Source organism: Sinocyclocheilus rhinocerous, unplaced genomic scaffold, assembly GCF_001515625.1.
Source record: "Sinocyclocheilus rhinocerous isolate Xijiao unplaced genomic scaffold, SAMN03320098_v1.1 scaffold324, whole genome shotgun sequence".
Lineage (NCBI taxonomy): Eukaryota > Metazoa > Chordata > Actinopteri > Cypriniformes > Cyprinidae > Sinocyclocheilus > Sinocyclocheilus rhinocerous.
In genome coordinates, this window is record NW_015644072.1 from 133,965 (window position 1) to 149,660 (window position 15,696).

At 33.4% G+C, this 15,696-nt stretch overlaps 1 protein-coding gene and 1 long non-coding RNA gene across 3 annotated transcripts in view; one reads left to right on the forward strand and one right to left on the reverse strand.

Annotated features, from left to right (window-relative positions):
• Positions 1-11,902: 11,902 nt before the first annotated feature.
• Positions 11,903-15,696, reverse strand: part of LOC107757922 (uncharacterized) — a 6,443-nt gene continuing 2,649 nt past the window's right edge. Inside the window, exons 2-5 of one of the 2 annotated variants that reach the window (XM_016575530.1) lie at positions 13,894-14,181; positions 13,179-13,339; positions 12,506-12,559; positions 11,903-12,451 (exon numbers count right to left, since the gene is read on the reverse strand). In XM_016575530.1, the coding sequence (XP_016431016.1) occupies positions 12,512-12,559; positions 13,179-13,339; positions 13,894-14,181 (497 nt within the window). In that variant the 3' untranslated portion in view covers positions 11,903-12,451; positions 12,506-12,511. Of the gene's footprint in view, positions 12,560-13,178; positions 13,340-13,893; positions 14,182-15,696 lie in introns of both variants that reach the window. The other variant, XM_016575529.1, reaches the window with a different exon arrangement.
• LOC107757923 (uncharacterized) overlaps positions 12,101-15,696 on the forward strand; it is a 15,906-nt gene continuing 12,310 nt past the window's right edge. Inside the window, exons 1-2 of the long non-coding RNA XR_001641978.1 lie at positions 12,101-12,171; positions 14,364-14,368. This is a non-coding gene — a long non-coding RNA (uncharacterized LOC107757923). The remainder of the gene's footprint in view (positions 12,172-14,363; positions 14,369-15,696) is intronic.

Here is a 15,696-nt window from a genome sequence, read left to right on the forward strand (position 1 = left end):
GCAGATATTTAGGAAACATGCTAAGTTCACATAGGCTACTTGTTTCTCAGAAAAACAATCCGATAGCCAGTTATTCTACTTTGAAATGTGCATTCCGTGTCGGAATGTCTGTTTTTGTTTTGGTCTGTGGGATTCCACCCAGCTGCCAATTCACCCAATAGTATTCCGACACCTTGGGTTGCCAGTTGTTGTAAAACACAGCAACCACTGAAGCCACTGAAGCCAGCAAAAGAACTGGGTCAGAGATCGCAGATTACAGTTTAAAGGGGACCTATTATGCCCCTTTTTACAAGATGTAATATAAGTCTCAGGTGTCCCCAGAATGTGTCTGTAAAGTTTCAGCTCAAAATATCCCACTGATCATTTATTATAGGCTACCATTTTGAAAATGCCCGTTTTGAGTGGAAGCAAAAACGCTATTTTCGTGCCTGTATCTTTAAATGCAAATGAGCAGCTGCTTATGGAGTTTCTTTTGTCTTTTTTATTCAATCAAACATACTGTGTTTGAGAGTAAAACTAATTGTTTTGTAATTAAAAAAATAAAAGATTGCAAAAAAAGTCTTCTAAAGGCTCAAATATAAAGTAATTGATAACAAAATTCTTTGCAGTGCGTGTAAATTTTGGAAAAAAAAATTTTTTCTTTGTGCACTTCAAACACTTTTCATCACGAAACCACAAACCATTTTCTGCTGTCTATTTTGCGTGTCTAAATCTTTTGCTTGCGAAAGTGGGCGGTCTCTACATACAAGGATGAAAGGGTAGGCGCAGCATCTGTATAGACTGTAAATTTGTTAAAATGAATTAAATATATATATATATATATATACATATACATACTGTACATATTAGGGCTGTCAAATCGATAATCGATATGTGTGTGTGTGTGCATTACATATATTTCTTATGAATATGTATATGGATCACGAATATATATATATATATATATGCATTTACAAAACACCATTGTATTGTACAACTACAATAGAATATATACTACAATTCAATTTACAGAATCTTCAAAATGCAAAAAAATAAAAACACTTTAACCATGTTTTCATATAATGCTTGCTGATTTTATGTAGAAACGGTACATCGCCATCTTGCTCTGACCAAAATGACTTGAACACACCTAATGTTGTATTTTAATTTCCCAGGATGAATTGAAGGCACCATCAGCTTCCGGTGACATTTCCTTCAAGTTCTTTTTGTGTACAAAAATGCCTGTTTTGTTGATTTATATTACAAACTAGTATTTTGATATCATGTTATCATAATACTTTATTATCACTGGTTTGTTTTTGTGTTACAAATTAAGGTGGATACTTTAAAAGGCTGTACGAATACACATTCACGTCAAAGCTGAAGAATACTTTGGGCTTAATTCTTAGAGCCATCGAAGAGAAGAGAGCCAATAAATGAAGTCATAAGGCACTGTAAGGTGTGAGGCTCAGTTTTCACAGTTAAACAACATGACATCCCAGAGCTTCTCAGAGATGACATCAGGATAGTCCTATTAACAAGAATCAAGGTGTCATCGATCAGTACAAACAGGTCCTCATATCGACCCAGCAGTCTCTTCTCTAATGCTCCAGTTGAGTTGGTATCGGCTTTTTCCCTTGAATCTGACAAACAGTCAGGAGCCGCAGTGGTGACTAATATGAAGAGCAGGACACTGTAGGACGTCGGCTGACAAACTGTGGGCTTTGTGTGTTAATTGCTTCATGTAAGCTGTGAATCTGTGATAACTACAATGACTCAGTCTCTGAACTACAGGGTATCTCTCAAACAGACACTGTAATATCTAAAGATTGCCATTGTGATGAATGGTTCTGGGTCAGTTGATTAACAGCACTGATTTTTCACAGCCAATGATGGAAGAATAGTCTCATTATTTCACTGCCAATCAGATTTCTCCCTGCTCTGATTGCTAATATGTACAGTAGATTGAATGCAGATCGATGGCTGTTTGTATTGAGTGCTTGTGTCAGCTGCTTGGCCTCCCTTCAGCATCCTGCCCCTCTCAGTTGACGCATACAACCGACTACTGCCGCCCATCTGCCCAAAATATGCCACAGACAGAGATGATCACTGGTTTTTTTCTAGGCTTGATTGTGTTTATGGGGTGCAGTCTAACATGTGTTAATGCTTTGTTTTTTTAAAAACGCATTATTTTTCATCGACAAAGTAGTCCGTGTGACATCAGTGGTTCAACTGTAAAGAAGGTCTTATGGGTTTCGAACAACATGAGGGTGAGTAATTAATTACAGAATTTTCAGTTTTGGGTGAACTAACCCTTTAAAGAACATGTAGAACATGAGATGCTTCGATGTATTAACATGCTAAATCTGCAAAGCTAATGGGAGCAAAATGTCTCACAATTTTATGTTCCATTAGATTCTGGTGGCATTTTACATGTCATTAGATCCTCAATAGCACCATTTCGACTTGATAACTTGATAAATATACTCCTTTTCCCCCTTGGAATTATGATATTGCATTAGCACTCCTAAAGCCATTTAATATACACCACTGGTAAAAAGTTTGGAGCAATTATGATTATTTTAATGTTTTGAAAGTGTCTTATATTCATCTAGTCTGAATTCATTTGATTTGAAAAATTATTACAGCATATTAGAATGATTTCTGAAGACTGGAGTAATGATGCTGAAAATTCAGCTTGATCACAGGATTCAATTATATTTTAAAATATAATAAAAGGGACAAGTTATTTTAAATTGAAATAATTTTTTTTAACAATATTAGTGATTTTACAGTATTTTTTATCAAATACATGCAATCTTGGTGAACATAAGAGACTTCTTTCAAAGGCATTTTAAAATATAATTATTCCAAACTTTTTACTGGTAGTGTATATACATATGCAAATATTTACAAGACATCACCCAATGTTCTGATATAAGGAAAACATTCAGAAAAAAAGTATGTTTAAAAAAAATTACAAATAAGGAAATATTAAACTATTTTCTCTTTCTGTATGTCACCTGCTATGATTAAAATAAAGTCATGCAGTATTATTTATCATTTATTATTAGTATTATACATATTATAATTATAATATTTATTTAAAAAAACTACAAGTATAAATAGTGTTATTAATTTAAATAGACTTATATTTTCTGTTAAAAGAATGACTTTGTCACAAATTGTAAAGAACTGCTTGGAATATTTATATGGTTTCCCTCATTCTAAGCATGCCTGGTAGTAGCGAGCAAAAGAAGAAAAATAAACATGGTTTTTGCATTTAAAACTTGTCTGATGCGCAATTATGATTTTGTTTCACCAGATTTGACACCGTCTGACTGTGGTGAAAATTCAATGGAGCTGAAAATCAATTTGACAACATCCTTTATTTTCAATTTGTTCATTTACTGGAGTGAATGTTAGGCTTGTCAATATTTATAATTAATATTTATATTAAATATATACTGTATATTTAAGTGAGTACATGTTTTTGTATCTGAGAGTGTTGACATATTGCGTGAGGAAAAACACTTGTCAGCATAGGTAAATACCTCATGCAATCATATACAGTGGCATGCGAAAGTTTGGGAACCCCTTGCAGAATCTGTGAAAATGTGAATAATTTTAACAAAATAAGAGAGATCATACAAAATGCATGTTATTTTTTATTTAGTACTGTCCTGAGTAAGATATTTTACATAAAATATGTTTACATATAGTCCACAAGACAAAAAAATAGCTGAAATTATTAAAATAACCACATTCAAAAGTTTGGGAACCCTTGGTTCTTAATACTGTATGTGGTTGCCTGGATGATCTACCACTGTTTTTTGTTTTGTGATGGTTGTTCATGAGTCCCTTTAACAGCATTTTACTGTAAAATTACATGAAATGTCTGGTTAGATATTTTACAGTTTTTCCCTGTATATAGTACGGGAACTTACTGTTAACCTATTAACAGTTTTTTCCCATAGCGTTTTTACAAAATTATACAGTTAAAATTACACGTATTTTTTTACAGTGTAGCTGTTTGGAAAATGAACGGATGGATTGATATTTCCTGTTACATAAACATTTATTTATTTACTTACTGCCTAGCCTGTTTTGTCCCTGTAGAGGAGCATGGTTAAATGCTGATTCTCTCTCTCTCTCTCTCTCTCTCTCTCTCTGTGTGTGTGTGTGTGTGTATCATGTCCTGTGGGTATTAGCACTAATTCTCTTCATTAAATGCCACTGGCAAAGCAGCAGTCTCCATCACGACTGTATGAATCACATCACAAAGAAAATACATCCGAACCGTAGATTCATTAGCTCAATCAGAAGTGTGACTGTGTAAAATATGTGTGCACTAAATCAAACTCTTAATTAAGTCACAGTTTTATTTTCTGTCTTCTTCATTAGCTCATATTCTCAATAACCCCATAGTAGCTGATAATGCTCGTTTGTTTATACCAAGTAGGCTGTACCAAATATTTTTAAGTGGTTCTTTATCTGCAGTTATTTTTCCTGCAGGGCCAATACCATTGGATAAAAGTGTGTAATATCAAATATTTAATATCAATATGAACAAAATCTAACATATTTAAATTCAACTAATGAGTGATTTGAGACTATGTGATGGTTTAAAACTGATTTTCTGCTCCTTCTAATGAACTGTGCCACCATGGTCAGAAAATCTCGATGTTGGAAAAGATAACCATATTTTGCATATCACAAATATATTAAATGTTGGTGTCATTTATTTATTTAGGATTCCCCCCCCCCCCGGTGCTGTTGCTATAAGACCTAGTTAAGATGACAGAAATTATCCCAAAATCAATGACAGGTAAATTGATGGAACCTGTTATATATCAAGTGATGAAATAACATAATTCCGAAGTAAATTAATCATAATTGTAAGAAAATAATAATAATAAAAAAAATATACTGATTAAATTATTTTTGTGATGAAATAGGATTGTTAAATAAACTAATTCTTGTCATAAGATAAAGATGTATAATCTCTAATAAAAATACAGAATTGTACAGTCATACTGTTGCACTGCAAAGTGCAAATAATGACAATACGTGAGAAAATGTGTCTTACGCTCCCCTACAATTCTCTGTTTGGTGAAAATCTGCACCAGACAGCTGAGGTTTCTCACCTCAATGATTATTCAGCGACGGATCCTTTTTTACACCTCCAAAAATAGTGTGATTTTCTTTAAGTGTTAATTTAGTGTGTGTATGAATGTGTTACTGCTTTTACAGCTCACCCACACTTACAGTACAGACACTAAATCATTGTAAACACAGAATGACAGTTGTAACATATAAAATACATAAAAAGCAATAAGTCATTATAGGAGGTTTGTGAGTGTCATTGTCAGATGATCCAGATTTTTATGTAGACTTGATTATCTACACTTGGTTATTTTAAAGAGAAATACGTTATTTTTCTTTAGAAAAAAAGATTTATAAAAAGACTTTTCTTTCTCCATTACGCAGCTCCATTTTTAGGCTGGTCTGCCTCAGCAGTCTAATAGCACTAATAATGTCAAAATGTTTGAGATGACCAATCAATTCAAAGTCGGCGGGGTATACAGTTCACGGAAGCAGAACGCGAATTCCAGTGTGAAGCGTCAGGTTAGAGCTAGGTTATGGAAGGCTGACGGGGCCAAAAGTCTATAAATGGAAAACGTGAAATTTGACCGTCAACACTGTTTGTCTGTTAACAATTAAATTAAATTGCTGAATTTGAGACTACATTTGCATATGTTACACGATGGTACATACAGTATATGTATACAAACATCAGACACCATGTTTATTCATGAAGGATGTTGTTACAATACAATGGTAGGCATGTATTTGTTCATGAGGGATAATGCATTGGTACATTGTGTGTGATGTCAGTCTCATGTCATGATTTGTCATGTTCTTTTCAGTTCTTTCTCAACATTCTTTCTCAGGCAGAATTTACATTGTTACATTAATTAATTTACTTTAGCACAGTAGATATCAGTAAAAAAAATGCCACAAAGAAATAAGGATTGATATGTTGGTAAATTTAGAGGTAAATCTTCTTTAAAAAGTATTACATGTTCGAACATGATGCAATAAAAATGTGCGTCTTTACAGGTACTAAAGAAATGCGGCGAAAACTGATGCCTTAACATGGCCAGAATGTGCTTGTCTACACATACGAAAGAAACACAATCAAAATTGCCGCATTAACATGCAATGCGTCTTGACACTGTCAAATTTCACAGATTCCCTTTATAGACTTTTTGCCTTATGCACCTTCCATACTAGGTAAGACCAAAGTAGCGAAACATTTAATATTATGATAAGATAGATATGTTTAATTAAATTAAAAGACCTACAGTAATAGGCCTACCCAGTAATGCAAACTACTTTTTTTTAAATTTCACCGCAAACTGAATGTGACGTTTTGCATTTTCAATATATTAGGCATACAGAATGTATGAGTGTATGCACATATGAATGTGAATGTGTGCATTATTATTTACCAACTAGACTTTGACCTAGAATTTCCTTCACCGTTCTATTTATTTATACTTTATAAAAAGTGTTCATTTCAGCTGGAAATTGCAGTGAATTGTATATAGGCTACATTTACGGTGCTGCTTTGTTTTTGCTTTTTTTTTTTTGTCTTTTTGTATTTCAGTAGTAATAATGTAATTGATGACAGAATGTTTAATTCTGAAAACACAATTCATTTATGACTTGTAGTGATGAGCTCAGTCAGATTACATAAGGCTACAATCTATAACCTATGTGCTTTATTACTCCTTGAAAAAAACTCAAATCTGTATCATCTCTATTATTAAACCTTGATTCTTTCGTTACATTCAGCCGTGTTATCATAAAGTGCTGTAAAAATTTTCTTTGATGCAGAGTGACGCAGACTAACACACATCCTGCGTAAGAAGTTGTTGTATCAAATGGTTCCCATTTTGACCCCCATTCACTGCCATTATGAAGCTTGGAAGAGCCAGGACATTTTTTAATATAACTCTGATTGCATTTGTCTGAAAGAAGAAAGTCATATACATCTAGAATGGCTTGAGGGGGAGTAAATCATGGGGTAATTTTTATTTTTGGGTGAACTATCCCTTTAAGGGCTAAAGATGATCTGAATTAGTCTAAATCAATGGCGTGTTGATGCAATGAGAGATGTGTACAAACACAACAGGTGGCTTTTGAGAGCCGCTCAAATGGCAGAACGCCTCAGAGAGACAGACGCTGAAATATGGCAAATGACAAACATATCTGCTGTTTCATCACAGCTCAGATCTGAGCAATGAGATTCTTCATAGCTGGATGCACAGAGAAAAACATGTACTAAGTTCTGTGGCAGATCAGTATAAAGCACTTTAATTAAAGAAACACTTTAATTAAATCGTAAATCTCTGTCTAGTCCTGAACTAACATTTCAAGGGGCCACTGAAAGAAAGAAATGAGTAAGACAGAGAGCATCAAGCATTCGTCACATTCATCAACACTAAACAACTAAAATGTCTCTTATGTCACATTACGTTAGTCATGACTTAATTAATCATATCTTTACTTTATGAGACTGGAAGGTGATCTGAGCTGGTAGATTATGCGCTTGGGAATAGTTCACTCAAATACAAAAATGTTGTCATCATTTACTCACCCTCATGCTGTTTTATGGTTTTTCTTTCCTTCTTGGAACAAAGGGCAATAAAATAGTTTTAGAGCCTGATTGATAATAAAAGCAGTCAAGATACATTAACACTTTTAATCAGCACCTGTGTGTTAACTGCAGTCAGGTTTACGTCTCACTGACGTCTGTTCAGACTGTTTTGCACACATGATATCTAACCTGTTCCAAAGAGGAACATAACATTATTTGAATGTAGCTTGTTAATAACCATATGCATTTTTTTTTTCAGAACCAATAGAAAGGTTTGTTAAATTTTTGTGAAGCAAAGCAATTTTGTTTTTCCAGAATTGATTTCTGCAGAAAGAAAAAAACTAATTTGGGGAAAACAACGTTTTAAGATATGTATTGTAATTGAAATCTACAGATGCAAATAGATAAAGTGCAATAAAAGCAACACTTAAAGTTTATTTTGGATGTTTTTGTTCAACTAGTTTGAAACAACATATTATGAAAAGCCAAATAGCCCAAAATCTCAAAAATGATTGTTTTCCCTATAGTGTCTCACCATAATTAATTTAATCCATTTAATTAAATTATGTAATAAATAATAAACAGTATATCTTGGAATCCAAAGTTATGTATTAGTAGTAGTGGTGTATTATAATGCAGGGCCATACATGTAAAACAAACAGTGTACTGTTTCCAGTGAAGTTTAGTGTAGTTGAATTTTTTTTTTCAGAGGTTACTATATGTTTTGACAGTAACCTCTGACATTACTAGCAGCCATCTTGTTTTTACTCAGTTGATGCTGATAGTCACACGGTTAAAGCAGCTATTTTCAATCTTTTCATCATTTTGAAATCATTTAAAAAAGCTTTGTCTGTAAGCATTAAAGTGTTTACAAGAACTTTATCATCATCTTATACTTGGTATTGGCGATGTTATTCAGGATAAATTTTATGTTTAGAGAGGTTATTTTCAGTACAGTGTTACATGCATCTGCGTCATTATTGTTTATAGTATATGCAGTTATCCCTTAAGTGAACTGTTACATATCTTTAATGCTCATTCTTTAGAGATTTATTTTTTCATTTTTTTTGTATTTCAGTTTTACTCTGTTCCACTTATATTTGAAGTGGTGGTCATAATAAACCCATGCTTCAATTAAACGTCCCTGTGGAAGGAGTTATCTATCTGCCTAGTAGAAGAAGGGGAACTCTTTTACGAGGGCAGAATAAACAGAGATGCAGCATAATGCTGAAAGAGCATGAATTATGCCTCTGATCATATTACATAGAGCAATGGATGAAAAAAAAGGATTAAAAACTGATGGATGACAAGTCAATACAGAACCTCACACATGTCTAGCAGAATATCATTGAGACTTGAAGGTGGCCTCTTGAAGGAACCTAAAGGGCAAAAAAGCCCAGCACAGCCCTATCAACCCATTCGCAGCAACTTAGAAACCCAGAACGCCATAGCAATGCCATAGAAACCACCCAAAACACCTTAGCAAATTCAGAAAAGTCAGGTCAGAAAGAACAACACAACCTCACCACAGAACATTTTGCACAAGCATACAGCACTTAAATGATCTTTAAATAATTTAAAAAGCAAGTTATTTTATTATGACATTTCAGCTTTTCAGCCATTTCAAGGACTGTCTAACCTTTAGAAAAACTAAATGGCACATCCATAAATCTCTCAGGAGCTGTTTAATGCTCACAGGCATTAAAATCTGTCTAAAGCACTCTTGATGCATCCAAATCTCAATGACTTATCAGAAACAACATACAGATAAACAGCTTATGATTACTCATACTCTATGTACATCATATATACATTCAGTTCAAAAGGCATATGTGCATTACTCCATAGTGGTTGTGTCATGATGATTGTTATTTTGCTCTACGCATGCTGATTTTGCCGCTGATTGATCATTAACATACACTCTTTCTCATTGGAAAATGCTTATGACTCATATTTCCGTGCACTTTGTGCCTGTTTATTACATGCAACCCAGTGTAGCTACTGTGTCTGAACCTTAATATGAAGTCAAACTCTTCAGTGTTGTTTTCAGATCACTCCTGCCTGAGTCATTTGACTGAATACAGTCATTCTGAGTGATTAGGCTGTTTCTGAAGCTGTTTCCCCCCACAGATTGAACAAACTGTTGGTGAAGCACAATTACATGGTTTACACGCTGCAGGTGATTTTGAGGTTTTATTATATCATGACTTTACTATTATTTTATTTGAGTTATAATAACATTTTGTTGATGATGCGAATAATTCAGTTTTAAATCACCTCCTCATTAAAATACATAGCACCAACTGACTGGTCATTGATACGATAATTACTAAATGACAACCCGAACGGAGCGGACTCAAAATTATGTGTTTCTATGGCAACACTATTTAACACAAATTGAATTTAGTTATTTCAGTAATAAATAGACAAAACTACAGTACAGCAAGAAACAGTGGTTATGCAAATAAATGAATACATTTTTAAATTTCATATTATGTAGTTATTAAACTATAGCTACCTTAAACTGCAATTAAACTGCAGTTATAATATATAACTTATATATATATATATATATATAGATAGATAGATAGATATAGATACTGTATATACATATATATAAGTTGTAAATAAATAAAATATTGGAGTTTTACCAGAAAATACTATTTCAGTTTTTCTTCTTCAAAATTCCATGTTTAATTCAATGTGTTACTTGCTGTTTCTTTGTAAATGTTTGTGAAATTCACTAGCAATTTCTGAGTGAAAATTGTACATACTCCAATAATCTTTGTTTTATTTGCAATCATTTATGTGCAAATCATTTTACTGTTTATGTACAGTATACCATTCACAGTATATGAATATCCGCCATCGTTTTTCAGAAGCGCTCAGTTCTGGACACCGAAACCACATTTTTGTGCCACTGGCCAGGAGCCAAAGGAAAATTACTGTTGAACATCTCTGCTATTTGACTCAAAGTCATCATACATGGCTAATTTGAAACGGTAATCATGGCTCAAAACATTCTGTGGTCCTATGAGCATCTTGTAGGGGGTCCCTGCCAACTGACTGTTATTAAGATGAATGGGAATGCTAACAGATAAACAGGTGTTATAGGCCTCCTTGAGTTACACACGTAACATGTCATGTCATGACATAATAATGTTTCATGTATACTACCAGGAATAAAGCCTGCTGTTTCAATAGTAGCTAGTATACAGTGTATACTACACAGTATTCACTATGCAAGTAAACTTCCATGCCAAACATTAAATTATCCTGGGAAGTGCAATAGTGACTAGCATTGGTCAATAAAAATTCATTGTTTGACTGCTCTGGGCTTGTTAGAAAGAAGAGTTTTTCCTTGACAGGACAAGTGTTAACTTCATATATGACACATTTCATTTTTTATTATTTAACATTTACTGTACCTTGTTTTACTGAATACAGTACAAATTAAAATGGCTAAACCACTGTTCACCGATTAAAGAACACAGGCAAAGGACTATCTGTTGAATTATGAGCTAAAAAAGAGAAAAAAGTCAAACCCTTCCAGACATATAAATTGTTTTACAAGTGGCCCCTTGAGTCTATTTAGACAACTAGTTTCGAATAGCATCATAAACGGAAATTGTCATTGAGCCATTGAGGTGAAATATTTCACTAAGACCCTGAGCTTGGTAGTAATATGTTAAATATACAGTGAAAATGTCTGGGAATACAACATCTGTAAATGCACCAACAGAAGACGTAAAGAAAGAAGAACAGGCCTTACGTGTGAATTCCTGTGCAGTAGTAGGGGAGTGTCATACAGGTGTGTCTGTTCTGCAGTTGTGCTCACATACTTCAGATTATATTTGAGGTGAAGGTTATTAGACTTCAAACTCTGAACTGCCCACTCAATTCAGTGAAGCCGATCCAGTCACATGGTAGGAAAGTCTTGATGTAAACAATGAGAGCATGCTGTCCTAAACAGCAGCTAGCTCAAATGAGATGACAAGCTGTGTGACATGCTATACTTAAATATTTTCCCCAATATTTTGCAGTTGTTACTACACAGAAAATATGTGCTTTCAGTTTTCACGCCATAAGTGATCTGTAAAAATACAAAAAGGTGAAAAATTATATATATATATATATATATATTATATATATATATATATATAAATTATGAACTTTATGCATTCATGCTTAGGTTATTTGTCAACTTCCCTAAAACAAACATTCAGAAATTAAAGCATGTATACCATTTTACAGTGCTTTATTGCAAAATGTAGGTTTATTTACAATACTTTTGTCGAAATGTTTTAAATTCATTTGAGTTAGTCCTTGGCCAAAGGTATTTGTTATTTTGAGCAAAAACATAACCCTCAGTTCTCAAATAATATTAAAGAGCAGGTCTTTATGACCACATTATACATACAGTACAACTGCTTGTGAACAATTTTGTCGCCATCTGGAGGACAAGCTGAAAATGTCACACTCCCATCATAGTCTCTCACAAATATTGACAGTGCAATCCTCATTATGTACATTTACATTCAAATTACATGTATTAATTCAGCAGATTTTGTCAAAAAAATTGTTTTAATCAAAAAGGGCTTACAAGAGAAGAAAATGGCATAAACAATACACAAATTTAGGACATATAAAGTTTGATTTCTTCATTTGACTATAATTTTGTCATTGGCTGTGGTATTTTAAGGGAAAAAAAGAAGCACAACATTACTATATTTCCTAACTAAACACTGGGTATTGCACATTAAGTCTGTAGGTTAAAAAGGCACATTTCGTTTCAAAACCAAAAAGCTAAATATCAGAGGCATAGCTACGTCGTTCACTGAGACAGCAGGCATAAGAAACTGGCATTTATTTTGGAGAGTAGTGGGCAAATGGTGCTTCCTCATTTACCTTGCCCTGATGAAAGAAAAAAGAATCAAATAAGTACAAATAAGCCACTTTTGTATTTCCTCCAAATAAAAATCAGACAATTAATGTCAGAAGAATTTATAATTGATTATTGTTCATGTCAGAAGTATATTTCAAAGGTTTGGAGTTTTAAGAAATTAATCTTTTTATTCAGCAGGAATGCATTAAATTGATCAAACGCGTTTTGATGTTTAAGTAATGGATGCTAAAAATTAAGCTTTGCCATCACAGGAATTAATTACATTTAAAAATATATTAAAATAGAAAACAATTATTTTAAATTGTAATAATATTTCACCGTATTACTGTTTTCACTGTATTTTAATTTGATCAAATAAATGCAGCCTTGGTGAGCATGAGAGACTTGTAGTGTGTATATATATAGTGTGTATGTATATATATATATATATATATATACACACACACACACACACACACACACACATATAACCCTGACATATTATACTAAACTAAAACATATTATAGTATCTTCACCATTCGTGTGCCAAATGTTTTACCATTCTGTGGGCTGCAGAAAACTTTGGTGCTTGGCCCATAATTATGATTATGATGCATGCAGAAATGCTACTGTAATTATGAGACTTACCATAAGTACATCATCAATCCTCTCAAACTGTGGTCTCCTGGAGCGAACAGCCTTCACTATCACAACCACAACAACTACAGCCACCACAATGCAGAAAATACACAGCACTGCAACCAGCCCTGGATTTGCTGCCAAATCTTGTTCCTCTCTGTCTCCCTGAGCTGTACAGAGACAAATCAACCATATAAATATAGGAATCTACAAATATAGAGGTTTACAAACTAGGGTCAAAAAGTAACTTTTCCATTAAGGGGCAATATTTGTTTTGTAACATTAACGAAACAAAAGCCAAAGGCCATAATGGCATCATGTAAATAGCCTATGAATTATATATATATATATATATACACACACACACACACACACGCATGCACGCACGCACGCACGCACGCACGCACGCACGCACGCACACACGCACACATATAGCAAAGTGAAAGTGTAAATCTAGAGTAAATGTAATGATGCAAGCGACATTTTTCATTTATTTCACATTTCACTTTATTCATGACAGCCGTAGTAGACCTAACTTTTTTACTCACTATCTTGAGTTTGGGGCGCATTATTGATCATTTTGGTGGTATTTTTGCCCCAAGGCCCTGTTAATTTCTGAACTTGGCAAAAGAATTGATAGACTAATCCAGCACAGCAATGAAAACTGTGCAGGTGAATTTTGGTCTTCAGTTATCATAGTCTAAATACCTGTTGAATCTTGTACCTGTGTTGTTGGCTGTGCTGTTTGGTTCTGCTGGAAATGTCATTTCACTAGAGCTGACAGTGGTGATTTTCAGTTCGGATGTTGTCAGTTCAGATGTCTGGGGCCAGGTAGATTGTGAAGTGGCTTTCTGAGTGTTGTTTATGACATCCATTTGTGTTGTTTGTTGAATTATGATTAGTTGTGTTGTGGTCTGAGAAGTATCTCCAGGGTTTGTGGACTGGACTGTTGAACTGTCGGGCTGCTGTGTCTCTTTAGCTGTTATAACAGTGCTTGGGGTTATTGAAGGACCTGTAGACGGGTAAATAAATGAATCAATTTGCCAGATTCAGATCAGTTAAAGGAATAGTTCACTCTAAAATAATTATGTAGTTATTTACTCACCCTCATGTTGTTCAGTGGAACACAAAAGGAGATACATACAATGACATATAACGACATTTCATTGACCATGTGTGTCAAGTTTATGAAAGTGTCAGTTTGTAATCTGGATGTTAAATTTTGGTTTGTTTTTCCACCCAGATCTATCGTATGGCTTCAGGATACTTGGAATATAGTGTTCCAGTCATATTTGGTATGGTGTTATGATGTGTAACAATTCTTCTTTTGTATTCCATTGAAAAAAAAATACATGAGTAACAGAGTGAGTGAATAATGATTTTTGGGTGAACTATTCCTTGTATACCATTTAAAGGCTATGGTTTTGTATAACCCTGAAGGGGGCTTGTTTTTCCATATTGACCGGCTGACTGTAAATTATGCCTCTCGCTAGCTACTTATCAAATATACTGATTTGAGTTTAAATTATTTTTTATTATGTGAGAAGAAAGAGACTGATTGGTATATGAAAGACATGAATAGCACACCTATACTGGAAATTGGACAATGGTCAGTAATACACTTTATGGCACAACATACTATGATTAACAATTCAGAATCAGGTATTTCAGACAGCCATGTAAATACTCACCAGAAAGTGCAGTAAAAATGAACTTGTATTATATTTATATCTTGACTTTTTTTTAACAACACTCAAAAAATGTTGGCCTATATTAAGGATTTTATGTATTCTAATTGAATATAAATAATACACAGTTTTAACATAAACTAATTAACTTATTATGATGCATATTTCTCAGTCATACATAAATTAAACAAGAATGATGTTTATGTAATAGTACTAAAAATCTGCATGTGTTAAAACTGTTGAACTGTTACACAACCAAGGCTTATACAGTCAAACCAAAATGTATTCAGACACCTTCAACATTTCACACATTATCACAGTTTATTCGCCTATTAGTTTAGAAAATGGTAATAAAATATGACAAGAACTCAGAGTTAAACTGTGTCAGAACAAATTCTTCTTGATAATGTCAGATAACACTTAAGCAAAACACGGTCAGGTCAAAATGTCTAAATAATTTTTTATCAATTTTACTGGTAGTCCACTGTATGAAGAATTTTTGGGTATAATATGTCACAGTTTACTTTATTTAGCTATCCTCACATACATAAATGAACTATAGTGTCCTGCACCAACTAGTAAAAAACAAAAAAATAAAAAATTATGTCTGGTATCTGAATAATTCTTGGTTTGACTGTATGTATGTGTATATATATACTGTATATATATATATATATATATATATATATATAATTTATTATTTGTAAACCTGTAAACTACTTAATAATTTAACTAGTTAAATCCTACTTGTTACACAACTAGCCATATTTAAACCATGTTCATGTAATGTGGGGTTTGGTGTTTGGGTTTTGTTTCATGTTCATGTTTTCCATGTCTTT